We start from the raw sequence: 19074 nt of genomic DNA, 5'->3' as shown, positions 1-19074 counted from the left end.
GTCTGGACTCAGGGGTCCCCTCGATTCTAGTCTCTTGGATGGGAAGGGGGTAGCGGGACAGTCTTATTACCAATCTGGTAGATGCGATGATATGATGAATAGCTCACAATCCTCGAGCTCGGCGTTCTAGATGGACGGGCCGCGGCAGCGCCGGTAGGTCCCGAGATGATCGTAGGTAGCGGCGGTCCGCGGCGGCGCCAGCAGGTCCCGATGAAGGTGGTAGTTACAACGGTCCACGGCCGTGCCAGCAGGTCCCGACGAAGATGAAGGATGCAGAGGGTTGCGGCAGCGCCAGCAGGCAGGACGATAGTTCGCAAGGCAGGACTACGGCAGCACCAGTAGTCCGTCAAGGATGAGTTCTTCACGGTGTCTCTCGACTCCAGGATACAACTGCCTTCCTGCTCTGGAGCTGCCCCAGTTATAGGTCTGGCGCCCTTTGATGTCCGGACCCTCGCACTTGGAGGTCGGGAGGTCCGGGATGAGGGAGTCCAGACACCCAGCAGGGGGGTGGAGCCAGCGCCCCGGGGGAGCTGGGTGCGATCGGCACCTGGCGGGGGAGAGCCATCAACACTTCTTTCTCCCATTGACCTGCCAAGTGGTCCGTTCACCTCCTGGGTGGATGGTGGTGCCGGGATGTCGGGGCCTGGCCAGGCCCAGGGTTAGGGTCGATCTGAGGCCACGCGGCCTCGTGGTGCAGTGTCCAAGATGGCGCCCGGGCCGGGTGAGGCCCGGTAGTGGTTCGGCCCCATGATACAGAGATGTCCGGGGGCAGGAGTCCCGTATGAGACGGGGTGCGGGGTACTTCTGTGGGTAACACCTGGAGGGCCGGGGCTCGGGCCCTGTCATGCTGGGAGGGAGCGAGCCCTTCCTGTGGCCTGTCCAACATGCGTCCCCCCAGCTGAAGGCGGGGAGAGTCACCCATCCTCTTGGGGACTCTCCTCGTCGAGGCGGAAAAAGCGTGACTGGCCATCTGCGTTGGCGTGGTCTTGGCCAGGTCGATGTTCCACAGTGAAGTCCATCCCCTGCAGGGAGATGGACCAACGCAATAGTTTGGGGTTTTCCCCCCGCATCTGCATTAGCCACTGCAGGGGCCGATGATCTGTCTGCACCCGGAAGTGGGTACCGAAGAGATAGGACCGGAGCTTTTTGAGGGCCCACACCACTGCGAAGGCCTCCCTCTCGATGGTGCTCCAGCGCTGTTCTCGGGCCCGGAGACGTCTGCTGATGAAGGCCACTGGTTGGTCAAGTCCTTCGGGGTTCAACTGGGAGAGGACCGCCCCAATGCCATGGTCGGAGGCATCCGTTTGTACAATGAATTCCCGACTGTAGTCGGGGGCCTGGAGCACAGGGGCAGTGCACATGGCGGCCTTCAGCTTCTCGAAGGCCGCTTGACAGTCTGGGGTCCAGTTGACCTCCTTCGGGTGGTTCTTGGATGTGAGTTCCGGGAGGGGCCCCACAATGCTGCCATAATCCTTCACGAACCGCCGGTAGTAGCCGGTGAGCCCCAAGAAGGCTCGGACCTCGGTCTGTGTGACGGGAGGCAGCCAGGACTGGATGGCGGCGATCTTGAGTTGAAGAGGGGCCACCAGACCGCTTCCCACCTGGTGTCCGAGATAGGTTACGGACCCCTGACCAATTTGGCACTTGCTGGCCTTGATTGTAAGGCCGGCCCGTTGGAGGGCCTGCAGGACCTCTCGGAGGTGGTGGAGGTGGTCGGACCAGTGGCGGCTGTACACAGCGATATCGTCCAGGTAGGCGGCGCTGAACTCCTCGAGCCCCGCCAAGACCTGGTTCACCAGTCGCTGAAAAGTAGCTGGAGCATTCTTCATGCCGAACGGCATGACCTTGAAGTGGTAGTGGCCATCGGGAGTGGAAAAGGCGGATCGTTCTTGAGACCGATTTGCCAGTAGCCCGCCGTCAGGTCGAAGATGCTGAGGTAGCGGGCAGCCCCCATGCGGTCGATCAGTTCATCTGCTCGGGGGATGGGATGAGCGTCGGTTCTGGTGACAGCGTTCAAGCCCCGGTAGTCGACGCAGAATCGGAGCTCAGGGTGGTGCCGGGGGCAGCAGCTTTGGGGACCAGCACGACCGGGCTGGCCCAGGGGCTGTCCGAAGGCTCGATGACCCCGATCGTGAGCATCTTTGACACCTCCTCTTGGATGCAGGCCCGTACCCGATCTGGTACGCGGTACGCCCGATGTCTGATAGGGGGACTGTCCCCAGTGTCCACATCATGCAAGCACCAGGGGGTGACCCCTGGGGTGAGGGAAAACAGGGTCGCGAATTGCAGCAGGAGGTCCCGGCAGCCTTGGCGCTGTTCCGGGGTAAGGGCATCTGAGAGTCGGACCCCGTCCACGGAACCATCTTTTTCCCCGGTCCTTAGGAGATCAGGGAGAGGCTCGGAGTCTTCTTCCGCTCCGCTGTCTGTAGCCATCAGGAGACTGAGCTCCGAGCGCACAAAGTGGGGTTTGAGTCTATTGGCGTGGAGGACCCGGAGGGTGTTCCGTGGAGATTCCATATCGATGAGATAGGTGACGGGGCTCTTGCGCTCGACCACTTTGAAGGGCCCCGTCCACTTGTCCTGCAAGGCACAGGGTTCGGTGGGGGACATCACCCACACTTGTTGGCCAGGTTCGAATTCGATGGAGGAGGCATTTTGATCGTACCATTTTTTCATGTCCTCCTGGCTGGCCTCCAGGTTCGCTTTCGCCATTTCTCTGAATTGCCTGGTTTGATTGCGTAGGGTCAGGAGGTACTTGAAGACATCTGGGGGGGTCTTTAGGGGGGCCATCTCCCAACCTTCTTTGACTAGGCTGAGGGGCCCTCGCACCGGGTGTCCATACAAGAGTTCGAACGGGCTGAAGCCGAGGGACTTCTGGGGGACTTCTCGATATGCGAAGAGGAGGCACGGCAGTAGCACATCCCACTGGCGACGGAGGGGCTCTTCCAACCCCCCAATCATTCCTTTGAGGGTGCGGTTGAACCGCTCGACGAGTCCGTTTCCTTGAGGGTGATAGGGGGTCGTGAATCGGTAGGTGACCCCGCACTGTTGCCAGAGGGACTTCATATATTTTGAAATAAAGTTTGTGCCTCTGTCGCTGACAACTTCTCGGGGAAAGCCCACCCGGGAGAAGATCCCCATTAAGGCCCGGCCGACCACCGGGGCTGTTACAGTTCGCAGGGGAACAGCCTCGGGGTAGCGGGTGGCGTGGTCCACCCGTACCAGGATGAACCGATGTCCTTGTGCTGTACGGTGGTCCAGGGGCCCCACAATGTCTATGCCCACCCTCTCGAACGGGGTGGTGACAACCGGGAAGGGCTGCAGAGGTGCTTTAAGTTTGCGGCCGCTTTTCCCGCTGGCCTGGCACGTGGGGCAGGACCGGCAGTGGTTGAGGACGTCGTTTCTCATCTTGGGCCAGAAAAAGTGGGTCACCAGGCGACTGTAGGTTTTGTCTTGACCCAGGTGTCCAGCCAGGGGGACATCGTGGGCCAGATTTAACAAGAAGTCTCTAAAACGGAGGGGCACCACCAGCACTCGACTGGCCCCTAACTCCGCGATTCTCTGTTCACTGTACAACAAGTCGTTCTCCCAATAGATCCAATGGGCTCCGGTGGTGTCCCTTGCGCTCTGGGCGATGGCTTGCTGGCGGAGTCCCTCTAGGGAGGGACAGGCCTTCTGTTCTTGACGGAACTGTTCTTGGGTGGGCCCCCCCTCTTGACACCACTGAGCCAGGCTGGGAAGGTCCTGGGGTTGAGCGAGACCTTCGGGAGTTTGTTCCGGGGGGGTCGGTGTCTTCTACTGGAGCGATCGGGGGAGGGGGTGCTGGCCATTCGGGTTCTTCTGGTCGGGGGATGGTACGGGCGGCCATGGACCGGGTGGTTACACACGCCCAGTCCGGGAGGCCCAACATCCCCAGGTGTTCTCTTCTTTCTACGGCGGCCCACGGGGAACTCTCAAGATCATTTCCCAGGAGACAGTCCACGGGGGCGTCATCTCGGACCGTCACCTTCAACATGCCGGATACTCCTCCCCATTCGAAGGGGACGCAGGCCATCCGACATAGACTCTCCGAATTGTCGGCTGAACGGACGGGGCAGAGAATGTTCGGCAGGATCTGCTCTGGGGTCACCAGGTGACAGCGGACGGCCGTCACACTGGCCCCTGTGTCACGTAGGGCTTCGGCCCTGCGCCCATTAATGTTCACCCACTGACCATATTTTCTGGTGTTGGCGGGTAGGGGAGCCCGCGGGACCATGTCTCTTCCCCCTAGGCACGCTAGAACCATGGCGGCCGGTACCCACTCTTGTTGTTCTTGTTCGCACTCCTCCTGTTCTTCGGAGATTTGTTCTCCCCCCAGGGCGGCGGCAGCTACCTGGCGGGGTCTCGGAGTCTGGTTCTGGGGACAGTTCGGGTCATTGGCGTAGTGGCCGACTCGCTGGCATCGGTGACATGTGACATTGGCTCGGAACCCCGGGCGCACCGGGGGGTTGCCCCGGTTGGCCGGGGGCGGGGTGCTTGCAGCGGGAGCGGCCGGGACGGTGTCTCTTCCTCGTCCCTGGCCTCCTCCTCCTCCTCGGGGACGGTGCTGACCTTGGTTGTTCCGGTTCTGTTCGTGTGGCCCACTCCGGCCTACTCGAGTGCTCTCCCACCGGTCAGCCTCGGCGGCGAGCCGCCGTGGGTCAGTCAATTTACTGTCGAGGAGGTGCTGCCTGAGCTCGACGAAGCAGTTGTTAGAGAGGTGCTCCCACACCATGAGATTAAAAAGTTGCTCGTAGGTTGTTACATGGCTTCCCTTGATCCAACCCTCGAAGGCTCGGCTGAAATAGTTTACATATTCCACCCAAGTTGTACCTGGGATCCGGGTGCAGTCTCAGAACCTCTGGCGGTACATTTCGGGTGTGAGCCCATATCGGGTGAGGAGGGCCGCCTTCATGTGGTCATAGGAGGTCATCAGATGGTCTGGGAGCTGTAACAGGGCATTGCGGCCTTCATTGACGAACCTCCCCCATAGACCGGCTCCCCAGTCACTTCGATCAATCCGGTGGGAGGTCATGGCGATCTCGTAGGCCTTGAACCACTGTTGTATGTCGTCATCTCGGAAATATTCTCGAACGACATCCTTGGGGATGTGTACTTTCTTTTCTGTCGTTCCTGGGGTGCGCGGTTGCTCGGGCACCCCAGTTCTTTGTTCTGTTTCCGTAGGTTTATTTCTGCTAGATTGCGCTCGTGTTCGTACGCTAATTTTTTTTCTTCAAGCTCTCTCTGCCTCTGTTTTTCTTCCCGTTCTTCTCGGAGCCGCAAATGTTCTAGGTTCAGTTTCTGTTCGGCTAATTTGAGCTCACTGTCCATTTTGATTCGGGCCATTTCTAACTCATGCAGTCTGCTTTTTTCTCTCTCTTGGATCTCTTCCTGCGAGAGACCCGTTCTTCGCTCCTCGGGAGCCGTGGTGTTCCTCTCTGATGCTGCAACGTTTTGGTCCGGGGGTCTGACGGCCCCGGTTTCTGCCCATGACTCAATGGCGTGCTTGAAATCGTCTTTAGTACTCAGACCGGTGGTAGCAATGCCTAGTTCCATGCAGAATTGTTTCAATTCACGATGGCTGTATTCTTCCAATTTCTCCATCTGGAATTTCTCGGTGGATCCGCTCTCTTTGGTTGTCATTGTGTTTTCGTCGTGGGGTGAGCTACTCTCTGTACGATTACGCATTGATTCGGATCGCGCCGCTGGCCACCAATGTTAGACGGACCGGGAGGGTCCGCCGAGGACAATGGGAGAGGTCTCCAGGGAGAACCCCTCCAGCGATCGTACAGACAAGTAACTTCCCCCCCACAGACGTACACCACACAGAGATAAGGTTTAACGTTCTTTATAAGTGATCTTTAAGTACGGTAGAATGGTACAAGGAGGTCTGGACTCAGGGGTCCCCTCGATTCTAGTCTCTTGGATGGGAAGGGGGTAGCGGGACAGTCTTATTACCAATCTGGTAGATGCGATGATATGATGAATAGCTCACAATCCTCGAGCTCGGCGTTCTAGATGGACGGGCCGCGGCAGCGCCGGTAGGTCCCGAGATGATCGTAGGTAGCGGCGGTCCGCGGCGGCGCCAGCAGGTCCCGATGAAGGTGGTAGTTACAACGGTCCACGGCCGTGCCAGCAGGTCCCGACGAAGATGAAGGATGCAGAGGGTTGCGGCAGCGCCAGCAGGCAGGACGATAGTTCGCAAGGCAGGACTACGGCAGCACCAGTAGTCCGTCAAGGATGAGTTCTTCACGGTGTCTCTCGACTCCAGGATACAACTGCCTTCCTGCTCTGGAGCTGCCCCAGTTATAGGTCTGGCGCCCTTTGATGTCCGGACCCTCGCACTTGGAGGTCGGGAGGTCCGGGATGAGGGAGTCCAGACACCCAGCAGGGGGGTGGAGCCAGCGCCCCGGGGGAGCTGGGTGCGATCGGCACCTGGCGGGGGAGAGCCATCAACACTTCTTTCTCCCATTGACCTGCCAAGTGGTCCGTTCACCTCCTGGGTGGATGGTGGTGCCGGGATGTCGGGGCCTGGCCAGGCCCAGGGTTAGGGTCGATCTGAGGCCACGCGGCCTCGTGGTGCAGTGTCCAAGATGGCGCCCGGGCCGGGTGAGGCCCGATAGTGGTTCGGCCCCATGATACAGAGATGTCCGGGGGCAGGAGTCCCGTATGAGACGGGGTGCGGGGTACTTCTGTGGGTAACACCTGGAGGGCCGGGGCTCGGGCCCTGTCATGCTGGGAGGGAGCGAGCCCTTCCTGTGGCCTGTCCAACATGCGTCCCCCCAGCTGAAGGCGGGGAGAGTCACCCATCCTCTTGGGGACTCTCCTCGTCGAGGCGGAAAAAGCGTGACTGGCCATCTGCGTTGGCGTGGTCTTGGCCAGGTCGATGTTCCACAGTGAAGTCCATCCCCTGCAGGGAGATGGACCAACGCAATAGTTTGGGGTTTTCCCCCCGCATCTGCATTAGCCACTGCAGGGGCCGATGATCTGTCTGCACCCGGCAGTGGGTACCGAAGAGATAGGACCGGAGCTTTTTGAGGGCCCACACCACTGCGAAGGCCTCCCTCTCGATGGTGCTCCAGCGCTGTTCTCGGGCCCGGAGACGTCTGCTGATGAAGGCCACTGGTTGGTCAAGTCCTTCGGGGTTCAACTGGGAGAGGACCGCCCCAATGCCATGGTCGGAGGCATCCGTTTGTACAATGAATTCCCGACTGTAGTCGGGGGCCTGGAGCACAGGGGCAGTGCACATGGCGGCCTTCAGCTTCTCGAAGGCCGCTTGACAGTCTGGGGTCCAGTTGACCTCCTTCGGGTGGTTCTTGGATGTGAGTTCCGGGAGGGGCCCCACAATGCTGCCATAATCCTTCACGAACCGCCGGTAGTAGCCGGTGAGCCCCAAGAAGGCTCGGACCTCGGTCTGTGTGACGGGAGGCAGCCAGGACTGGATGGCGGCGATCTTGAGTTGAAGAGGGGCCACCAGACCGCTTCCCACCTGGTGTCCGAGATAGGTTACGGACCCCTGACCAATTTGGCACTTGCTGGCCTTGATTGTAAGGCCGGCCCGTTGGAGGGCCTGCAGGACCTCTCGGAGGTGGTGGAGGTGGTCGGACCAGTGGCGGCTGTACACAGCGATATCGTCCAGGTAGGCGGCGCTGAACTCCTCGAGCCCCGCCAAGACCTGGTTCACCAGTCGCTGAAAAGTAGCTGGAGCATTCTTCATGCCGAACGGCATGACCTTGAAGTGGTAGTGGCCATCGGGAGTGGAAAAGGCGGATCGTTCTTGAGACCGATTTGCCAGTAGCCCGCCGTCAGGTCGAAGATGCTGAGGTAGCGGGCAGCCCCCATGCGGTCGATCAGTTCATCTGCTCGGGGGATGGGATGAGCGTCGGTTCTGGTGACAGCGTTCAAGCCCCGGTAGTCGACGCAGAATCGGAGCTCAGGGTGGTGCCGGGGGCAGCAGCTTTGGGGACCAGCACGACCGGGCTGGCCCAGGGGCTGTCCGAAGGCTCGATGACCCCGATCGTGAGCATCTTTGACACCTCCTCTTGGATGCAGGCCCGTACCCGATCTGGTACGCGGTACGCCCGATGTCTGATAGGGGGACTGTCCCCAGTGTCCACATCATGCAAGCACCAGGGGGTGACCCCTGGGGTGAGGGAAAACAGGGTCGCGAATTGCAGCAGGAGGTCCCGGCAGCCTTGGCGCTGTTCCGGGGTAAGGGCATCTGAGAGTCGGACCCCGTCCACGGAACCATCTTTTTCCCCGGTCCTTAGGAGATCAGGGAGAGGCTCGGAGTCTTCTTCCGCTCCGCTGTCTGTAGCCATCAGGAGACTGAGCTCCGAGCGCACAAAGTGGGGTTTGAGTCTATTGGCGTGGAGGACCCGGAGGGTGTTCCGTGGAGATTCCATATCGATGAGATAGGTGACGGGGCTCTTGCGCTCGACCACTTTGAAGGGCCCCGTCCACTTGTCCTGCAAGGCACAGGGTTCGGTGGGGGACATCACCCACACTTGTTGGCCAGGTTCGAATTCGATGGAGGAGGCATTTTGATCGTACCATTTTTTCATGTCCTCCTGGCTGGCCTCCAGGTTCGCTTTCGCCATTTCTCTGAATTGCCTGGTTTGATTGCGTAGGGTCAGGAGGTACTTGAAGACATCTGGGGGGGTCTTTAGGGGGGCCATCTCCCAACCTTCTTTGACTAGGCTGAGGGGCCCTCGCACCGGGTGTCCATACAAGAGTTCGAACGGGCTGAAGCCGAGGGACTTCTGGGGGACTTCTCGATATGCGAAGAGGAGGCACGGCAGTAGCACATCCCACTGGCGACGGAGGGGCTCTTCCAACCCCCCAATCATTCCTTTGAGGGTGCGGTTGAACCGCTCGACGAGTCCGTTTCCTTGAGGGTGATAGGGGGTCGTGAATCGGTAGGTGACCCCGCACTGTTGCCAGAGGGACTTCATATATTTTGAAATAAAGTTTGTGCCTCTGTCGCTGACAACTTCTCGGGGAAAGCCCACCCGGGAGAAGATCCCCATTAAGGCCCGGCCGACCACCGGGGCTGTTACAGTTCGCAGGGGAACAGCCTCGGGGTAGCGGGTGGCGTGGTCCACCCGTACCAGGATGAACCGATGTCCTTGTGCTGTACGGTGGTCCAGGGGCCCCACAATGTCTATGCCCACCCTCTCGAACGGGGTGGTGACAACCGGGAAGGGCTGCAGAGGTGCTTTAAGTTTGCGGCCGCTTTTCCCGCTGGCCTGGCACGTGGGGCAGGACCGGCAGTGGTTGAGGACGTCGTTTCTCATCTTGGGCCAGAAAAAGTGGGTCACCAGGCGACTGTAGGTTTTGTCTTGACCCAGGTGTCCAGCCAGGGGGACATCGTGGGCCAGATTTAACAAGAAGTCTCTAAAACGGAGGGGCACCACCAGCACTCGACTGGCCCCTAACTCCGCGATTCTCTGTTCACTGTACAACAAGTCGTTCTCCCAATAGATCCAATGGGCTCCGGTGGTGTCCCTTGCGCTCTGGGCGATGGCTTGCTGGCGGAGTCCCTCTAGGGAGGGACAGGCCTTCTGTTCTTGACGGAACTGTTCTTGGGTGGGCCCCCCCTCTTGACACCACTGAGCCAGGCTGGGAAGGTCCTGGGGTTGAGCGAGACCTTCGGGAGTTTGTTCCGGGGGGGTTGGTGTCTTCTACTGGAGCGATCGGGGGAGTGGGTGCTGGCCATTCGGGTTCTTCTGGTCGGGGGATGGTACGGGCGGCCATGGACCGGGTGGTTACACACGCCCAGTCCGGGAGGCCCAACATCCCCAGGTGTTCTCTTCTTTCTACGGCGGCCCACGGGGAACTCTCAAGATCATTTCCCAGGAGACAGTCCACGGGGGCGTCATCTCGGACCGTCACCTTCAACATGCCGGATACTCCTCCCCATTCGAAGGGGACGCAGGCCATCCGACATAGACTCTCCGAATTGTCGGCTGAACGGACGGGGCAGAGAATGTTCGGCAGGATCTGCTCTGGGGTCACCAGGTGACAGCGGACGGCCGTCACACTGGCCCCTGTGTCACGTAGGGCTTCGGCCCTGCGCCCATTAATGTTCACCCACTGACCATATTTTCTGGTGTTGGCGGGTAGGGGAGCCCGCGGGACCATGTCTCTTCCCCCTAGGCACGCTAGAACCATGGCGGCCGGTACCCACTCTTGTTGTTCTTGTTCGCACTCCTCCTGTTCTTCGGAGATTTGTTCTCCCCCCAGGGCGGCGGCAGCTACCTGGCGGGGTCTCGGAGTCTGGTTCTGGGGACAGTTCGGGTCATTGGCGTAGTGGCCGACTCGCTGGCATCGGTGACATGTGACATTGGCTCGGAACCCCGGGCGCACCGGGGGGTTGCCCCGGTTGGCCGGGGGCGGGGTGCTTGCAGCGGGAGCGGCCGGGACGGTGTCTCTTCCTCGTCCCTGGCCTCCTCCTCCTCCTCGGGGACGGTGCTGACCTTGGTTGTTCCGGTTCTGTTCGTGTGGCCCACTCCGGCCTACTCGAGTGCTCTCCCACCGGTCAGCCTCGGCGGCGAGCCGCCGTGGGTCAGTCAATTTACTGTCGAGGAGGTGCTGCCTGAGCTCGACGAAGCAGTTGTTAGAGAGGTGCTCCCACACCATGAGATTAAAAAGTTGCTCGTAGGTTGTTACATGGCTTCCCTTGATCCAACCCTCGAAGGCTCGGCTGAAATAGTTTACATATTCCACCCAAGTTGTACCTGGGATCCGGGTGCAGTCTCAGAACCTCTGGCGGTACATTTCGGGTGTGAGCCCATATCGGGTGAGGAGGGCCGCCTTCATGTGGTCATAGGAGGTCATCAGATGGTCTGGGAGCTGTAACAGGGCATTGCGGCCTTCATTGACGAACCTCCCCCATAGACCGGCTCCCCAGTCACTTCGATCAATCCGGTGGGAGGTCATGGCGATCTCGTAGGCCTTGAACCACTGTTGTATGTCGTCATCTCGGAAATATTCTCGAACGACATCCTTGGGGATGTGTACTTTCTTTTCTGTCGTTCCTGGGGTGCGCGGTTGCTCGGGCACCCCAGTTCTTTGTTCTGTTTCCGTAGGTTTATTTCTGCTAGATTGCGCTCGTGTTCGTACGCTAATTTTTTTTCTTCAAGCTCTCTCTGCCTCTGTTTTTCTTCCCGTTCTTCTCGGAGCCGCAAATGTTCTAGGTTCAGTTTCTGTTCGGCTAATTTGAGCTCACTGTCCATTTTGATTCGGGCCATTTCTAACTCATGCAGTCTGCTTTTTTCTCTCTCTTGGATCTCTTCCTGCGAGAGACCCGTTCTTCGCTCCTCGGGAGCCGTGGTGTTCCTCTCTGATGCTGCAACGTTTTGGTCCGGGGGTCTGACGGCCCCGGTTTCTGCCCATGACTCAATGGCGTGCTTGAAATCGTCTTTAGTACTCAGACCGGTGGTAGCAATGCCTAGTTCCATGCAGAATTGTTTCAATTCACGATGGCTGTATTCTTCCAATTTCTCCATCTGGAATTTCTCGGTGGATCCGCTCTCTTTGGTTGTCATTGTGTTTTCGTCGTGGGGTGAGCTACTCTCTGTACGATTACGCATTGATTCGGATCGCGCCGCTGGCCACCAATGTTAGACGGACCGGGAGGGTCCGCCGAGGACAATGGGAGAGGTCTCCAGGGAGAACCCCTCCAGCGATCGTACAGACAAGTAACTTCCCCCCCACAGACGTACACCACACAGAGATAAGGTTTAACGTTCTTTATAAGTGATCTTTAAGTACGGTAGAATGGTACAAGGAGGTCTGGACTCAGGGGTCCCCTCGATTCTAGTCTCTTGGATGGGAAGGGGGTAGCGGGACAGTCTTATTACCAATCTGGTAGATGCGATGATATGATATGATGAATAGCTCACAATCCTTGAGCTCGGCGTTCTAGATGGACCGGCCGCGGCAGCGCCGGTAGGTCCCGAGATGATCGTAGGTAGCGACGGTCCGCGGCGGCGCCAGCAGATCCCGATGAAGGTGGTAGTTACAACGGTCCGCGGCCGTGCCAGCAGGTCCCGACGAAGATGAAGGATGCAGAGGGTTGCGGCAGCGCCAGCAGGCAGGACGATAGTTCGCAAGGCAGGACTACGGCAGCGCCAGTAGTCCGTCAAGGATGAGTTCTTCACGGTGTTTCTCGACTCCAGGATACAACTGCCTTCCTGCTCTGGAGCTGCCCCAGTTATAGGTCTGGCGTCCTTTGATGTCCGGACCCTCGCACTTGGAGGTCAGGAGGTCCGGGATGAGGGAGTCCAGACACCCAGCAGGGGGGTGGAGCCAGCGCCCGGGGGGAGCTGGGTGCGATCGGCACCTGGCGGGGGAGAGCCATCGACACTTCTTTCTCCCATTGACCTGCCAAGTGGTCCGTTCACCTCCTGAGTGGATGGTGATGTCGGGGCCTGGCCAGGCCCAGGGTTAGGGTCGATCTGAGGCCACGCGGCCTCATGGTGCAGTGTCCAAGATGGCGGCCGGGCCGGGCGAGGCCCGGTAGTGGTTCGGCCCCATGATACAGAGATGTCCGGGGGCAGGAGTCCCGTATGAGACGGGGTGCGGGGTACTTCTGTGGGTAACACCTGGAGGGCCGGGGCTCGGGCCCTGTCATGCTGGGAGGGAGCGAGCCCTTCCTGTGGCCTGTCCAACAGAGTCTCACTAATATCTTATCACTGGCCTCTTACACTTTGATGGAGTCCAACTCATCTCTTATCACTGGCCTCTTACACTAGTATGGAGTCTCACTAATATCTTATCACTGGCCTCCTACACTAGTATGGAGTCTCTCTAATATCTTATCACTGGCCTCTTACACTAGTATGGAGTCTCACTAATATCTTATCAATGGCCTCTTACACTAGTATGGAGTCTCTCTAATACCTTATCACTTGTCTCTTACACTTTGACGTAGTCTCACTCGTCTCTTATCACTGGCCTCTTACACTTGTATGGAGTTACACATTGATGGAGTCTCACTCATCCCTTATCACTGGCCTCTTACTCTTTGACTGTGTCTCACTAATATCTTATCACTGGCCTCTTAAACTGTTATGGAGTCTCACTAACATCTTATCACTGGACTCTTACGCTAGTATGGCGTGTCACTAATATCGTATCACTGGCCTCTTACACTTTGATGGAGTCTCACTTACATCTTTTCACTGGCCTCTTACACTAGTATGGAGTCTCACTTATATTTTGTCACTGGCCTCTTACACTTTGATCGAGTCTCACTCATCCCTCATCACACGCCTCTTACACGTTGAATGTGTCTTACCAATATCTCATCACTGGCCTCTTATACTTTGACGGAGTCTCACTCATCCCTTATCACTGGCCTCTTACACTTTAATGGAGTCCTACTCATCTCTTATCACTGGCCTCTTACACTTTGATGGAGTCTCACTTATCCCTCATCACTGGCCTCTTACACTTTGACAGAGTCTCACTAAACTCTTATCACTGGCCTCTTACACTTTGACGGAGTCTCACTAAACTCTTATCACTGGCCTCTTACACTTTGACGGAGTCTCACTCATCCCTCATCACTGGCCTCTTACACTTTGAAGGAGTCTCACTCATCCCTCATCACTGGCCTCTTACACTTTGAAGGAGTCTCACTAAACTCTTATCACTGGCCTCTTACACTTTGACGGAGTCTCACTCATCCCTCATCACTGGCCTCTCACACGTTGAAGGAGTCTCACTCATCCCTCATCACTGGCCTCTTACACTTTGAAGGAGTCTCACTCATCCCTCATCACTGGCCTCTTACACTTTAATGGAGTCCTACTCATCTCTTATCACTGGCCTCTTACACTTTGATGGCGTCTCACTAATATCTTATCATTGGCCTCTTACACTTTGATGGAGTCTCACTTATCCCTCATCACTGGCCTCTTACACTTTGACAGAGTCTCACTAAACTCTTATCACTGGCCTCTTACACTTTGATGGAGTCTCACTAAACTCTTATCACTGGCCTCTTACACTTTGACGGAGTCTCACTCATCCCTCATCACTGGCCTCTTACACTTTGAAGGAGTCTCACTCATCCCTCATCACTGGCCTCTTACACTTTGATGGAGTCCAACTAATCTCTTATCACTAGACTCTTACACTAGTATGGAGTCTCACTAATCTTATCACTGGCCTCTTACACTTTGACAGAGTCTCACTTAACCTTCATCACTGACCTCTTACACTTTGATGGAGTCTCACTAATATCTTATCACTGGCCTCTTACACTTTGTGGAGTCTCACTCACCTCTTATCACTAGACTCTTACACTAGTATGGAGTCTCACTAATCTTATCACTGGCCTCTTACACTTTGATGGAGTCTCACTAATTTATTATCACTAATCTCACTTATATCTTATCACTGGCCTCTTACACTAGTATGGAGTCTCTCTAATATCTTATCACTGGCCTCCTACACTGATGGAGTCTCACTCAACTCTTATCACTGGCCCCTTAAACTTCGCTGGAGTCTCACTCATCCCTCATCAATTGCCCCTTACAATTTAAGGAGCTTCACTCATGTCCTATCACTGGCCTTTTACACTTTTATGGAGTCTCACTCATCTCCTTATCACTGGCCTCGTACAAGTTTTTGCCGTCTTACTCAACTCTTATCCATCAATCAGGGTTTGTATAGTGCGCTACTCACCCGTGAGGGTCTCAAGGCGCTGGGGTGGGGGATGGAGGGGAGTGGCTCCGGATCAGTCAAAGAGCCAGGTCTTGAGGTCCTTCCTGAACATGTGCAGGGCCAGGGAGCATCCTATGTTCACAGGGAGCTTGTTCCAGGTCTTGGCCGCGATGTAGGAGAAAGCTCTTCCGCCAGTTTTGTTTCTGTGGATGCGGGGGAACTCAGCCAGGGCGAGGTCTGCGGAGGGGAGGTTCCTCTTCGGTACGTGGAAGGACTCTCTCGTTGGGTTATTTGGGTCCGATGTTGTTGAGGGATTTGTAGGAGTGGGTGAGGAGTTTGAAGGTGACCCTCTTCTCGACGGGGAGCCAGTGGAGAACTTGTAAGTGTTGGGTCATGTGCTTGTGACGCAGAGTCCCAAGGATGAGTCTGGCTGCAGCGTTCTGGATGGTTTGGAGTTTGAGTAGAAGAGTTCTGTTGATTCTGGCGTAAAGGGCGTTGCCATAGTTCAGTCTGCTGGTTATGAGTGCGTGGGTGACTGTCCTTCTGCAGTCGGGGGGGGAACCCTTTGAAGGTCTTACAGAGGATGCGAAGGCAGTTGAAACTAGTGAAAGCAACAACGTTGATCTGGGGGCTCATTGAGAGGGAGGAGTCCAAGATGATGCCAAGGTTACGAGCGTGGTCTGTCAGGGTGGGTGGATTCCCAAGGGCGGAGGGCCACCAGTTGTTGTCCTAGGCGGAGGTACAGGGTCCGAAGGTGAGGACCTCGGTCTTCTCTGAGTTGAGCTTTAAGCAGCTGTCTTGCATCCAGACTGCCAAGTTTTCCATTCCTTTCTGGGAGCAGTCTGGTGTCTTTGGGATTCTTCGTGAGTGAGAGGTTGAGCTGGGTGTCGTTGGCGTAGGATACAATGTTGAGCCCACGTTGACTGACGATGGTGGCTAGGGGGGGGCCATGTCAATGTTGAAGAGCGTGGGGCTGAGTGAAGACCCCTGGGGCACTCCGCAGTTTATTTCCGTGGGTTCGGAAAGGAAGGGAGGGAGTCGAATTCTCTGGGTTCTGCCGGATAGGAAGGATTGGATCCAGTTGAGGGTGGCTCCTTGTATCCCTACGTCGTGAAGTCCGGCTGCGAGCGTGCAATGTGAGACGTGTCGAAGGCTGGGGAGAGGTCTAGAAGGAAGAGGGCTGCTGTGTGTCCCTGGTCTAGAAGCATTCGGATGTCGTCAGTCGCGGCGAGGAGGGCGGTCTCAGTGCTGTGGTTGCTACAGAAGCCGGACTTGGAAGCGTTGAGGATGGAGTTTTCTTCGATGAAGGCAGTCAGCTGGGCGTTCACAAGTCTCTCTGTGATTTTGGCCGTGAAGGGGACGAGAGAGATGGGCCGGTAGTTTTTCAGGTTCGTTGGGTCAGTCGTGGGCTTCTTGAGGAGGGGTTTTACCTCCGCCTGTTACCAGTTGGCTAGGCAGATGCCGGATCTGAGGGAGGTTTTGATAATCCGTGTGCGATGACAGCGGAAGATGTGAGGTGAGCAGGGGTCCGTTGGGACCCCTGAGTGAGTTTTCTTCATGGCGCGTCAGCGGTGGTGGGTAGGGGGGTAGTGTCCGGTGCTGGTTCGCTGAAGTTGTTGGAGACGGCCTTAATCTTCAGATGGAAGTAGGAGCTAAGCTTGTTGCAGAGTTCCTGGGAGGGTGTGACGTCCGTGGCTTTGCCGGTGGGTTTTGTGAATTGCTGTATGATGTTGAACATCTCCTTGACGTTGGTCGCGTTGGTCTGGACTTTGTCTCTTATGAAGGTCTGTTCGGTGTCTCATCCCCTTATGACTGGACTCTTACACTATTATACAGTCTCACTCATCCCCTCATCACTGTCCTCTTACACTATCATGGAGTCTCATTCATTCCTTACTACGGACCTCATACAGTGCACTGACGTCCCGCTCATCACCCTCATGACTGGACTCCTACACTATTACAGAGTCTCACTCATCCCCTTATGACTGGACTCTTACACTATCATTCCTTACTACGGAACTCATAAGTGCACTGACGTCCCGCTCATCCCCTTATGACTGGACTCTTACACTATTACAGAGTCTCATTCGTTTTCAATCACTGGCCTCAGACACTATTATTGAGGCTCAATCATCACCTTGTTACTGGCCTACCACTCTTCGGTGTTTTCGGGCTCATCCCTTAATGGATGGCTTCTAACACTTCAGTGAGGTATCACCCGCCCCTTGTCACTAGCCTCGTGCACTGTTATACAGTCTCACTCATCTCCTTGTTACTGGCATAGTACACTTCAGTGAGGTCTCACTCACCCCTTGTTACTGGCCTCATGCACTGTTATGGAGTCTCACTCATCTACCTGTTACTGCCATTGTACATTTCAGGGGCGTTTCCCTCCCCCTATCACAAGCCTCACACACTCCTACACAGGCTCATTGCTTCCCTGACTGTGATCTCCGGCCATATCATATACATTCCAGCACATGTTGAGGTATAGCTGTCCTCTTACAACCAGTGAGGTACGAATTTAGCAAATGTCATTTCACTTTTTCCAAATCTTCATTGCATTTGCATCAATGCTTGGGTATTTGGAGTCACAGAAGGTACTTTTTCTGGGCCCGATTCACATAACTAATTTAAGACAAAATCCTAAACTTACTACCATTTAGGTATTCACAGAATGCACTTACTCATTTTGGTATTCACAGAAAGCACTTACTAATTTCGGTATTCACAGAAGTTAGGACTCCTAACTTTAGGACTCCTAAATGCCTTCTGTGAATACTGAAAGTCTTAAAGTTAGGATTTTTCTCAGTTTAGGAGTAGTAAAGTTAGGACTCCTAACTTTAGAACTCCTAAACTGAGAAAAATCATGACTTTAAGACTTTCGGTATTCACAGAAGGCATTTAGGAGTCCTAAAGTTAGGAGTCCTAACTTTACTACTCCTTAACTGAGAAAAATCCTAACTTTAAGACTTTCGGTATTAGCTAAAGGCATTTAGGAGTCTAAAGTTAAGAGTCCTAACTTTACTACTCCTAAACTGAGAAAAATCGCAACTTTAAGACTTTCGGTATTAGCCGAAGGCATTTAGGAGTCCTAACTTCTGTGAATACCAAGATGAGTAAGTGCCTTCTGTGAATACCAAAATGGTAGTAAGTTTAGGATTTTGTGTTGTTAGTTCTGTGAATCGGGCCCTTTGCGCTTTAGAAGACACAAAGTTGTGATGCAGAAATTCACACCATACACAAAAAAATTAAATTAAACACATTTAAGAAACCCTGTTATTCTTTGTGTGTTCAATCTTTTCATATACAAACAGTATTACTATTTTTAAATGTGATGATGTTAAATCTGCAGGAAGATGAAGGACGTGAAACTCTTGACAAAGCATTCAATGTCCCCCATTGGTATTCGAGAGTCCCTTTTCTCACTCACTCCTCACTCAGCATTTCTCATGTTTGCATTTTCAGGCACTCTGGAGGAGCGGGGGTTGCTGCCCGAACTGTCCCTTTGGACGCCAGACTCCGACAACGACTCTATCCAGGCCCGTAAGCGGGAAACCCTGCGCGTGTACGGCCTCTCACGCACCCTCAGGAGGTGGCTCTGCCTTTCCCGCCTAAATGCTACCTTCCCGTGTAGAACTTTCTGCCTTCCGGACTTGGAGGTAGATCCCGGGGAGGAGGAGAAGGTGGCCTCCTCGGAAGGTGCCATTCTCTTAGAAAAACCACCCAGTGTGGAGTTTGAGGCAGTCGTAGGACTATACCCAAGTGATGCCAAAGGAGACCTCCAATCCGAGTGCTAACGGTCCCCGGCTCCAGCGCAGAGGGGCTCCGCCCTCCGTGGGGTCTCTCCAGTGGCAGCTGGAGGCACGGGGCTGTGGAGGCCTGATGTCAAGGCTGAGGTTTCATTTTTCACAGACACTGTACAGTTCTACGTAGAAACTCTGGACTCCTTCAGCATATGTGTCATTTTGTTTCAAGGATCTTGGCAGCTAGGCTGGCACCAACGGACAGCCATCACTAACCTGACCGGCGTGTAGCCTGTGTACTGAATAAATAGCCCAATGGGCGTGGACTGAACATCTTGTTGACTAAAAGTGGAGTCAGTGTCTGTTTGTTTGTACACCACCCATGTGCCCAGCATAGGCAAGGGGACATACAGAGAGCTCTTGGAAAGGAACCTGTCCAGGTCTAGAGGCCTCATCTTCAATCTGGTTTTGGCTTTAGAAGAGTAATGTAGAGTGCTGAAGCTGGTGCTGAAGGTCTCGCCAAGAGTACTGTGTACAGTACCTGAGCCCAGATCTGCATGTGTCCAACTCTAGATCTCATGCCCGGAGACCTGCATGAAGCGCTGGTGGCCAAATCTGACAACTAGAGACC

The 19074-nt window shown here is 55.6% G+C and overlaps 1 protein-coding gene across 1 annotated transcript in view; it reads left to right on the top strand.

Annotated features, from left to right (window-relative positions):
- Window positions 1-18788, top strand: part of LOC147659533 (solute carrier family 23 member 3-like) — a 260327-nt gene extending 241539 nt beyond the window's left edge. The window contains exon 12 of the mRNA XM_086951665.1: window positions 18166-18788. Coding sequence (XP_086807791.1) covers window positions 18166-18497 — 332 coding nt within the window. The 3' untranslated portion in view covers window positions 18498-18788. The remainder of the gene's footprint in view (window positions 1-18165) is intronic.
- Window positions 18789-19074: the final 286 nt, after the last annotated feature.

The sequence above is a fragment of the Lissotriton vulgaris genome, unplaced genomic scaffold, assembly GCF_964263255.1.
Source record: "Lissotriton vulgaris unplaced genomic scaffold, aLisVul1.2 SCAFFOLD_830, whole genome shotgun sequence".
NCBI classification, from domain to species: Eukaryota; Metazoa; Chordata; class Amphibia; order Caudata; family Salamandridae; genus Lissotriton; species Lissotriton vulgaris.
Note: the sequence above shows the minus strand (reverse complement) of the source record. Positions and strands in the feature narration are given on the sequence as shown.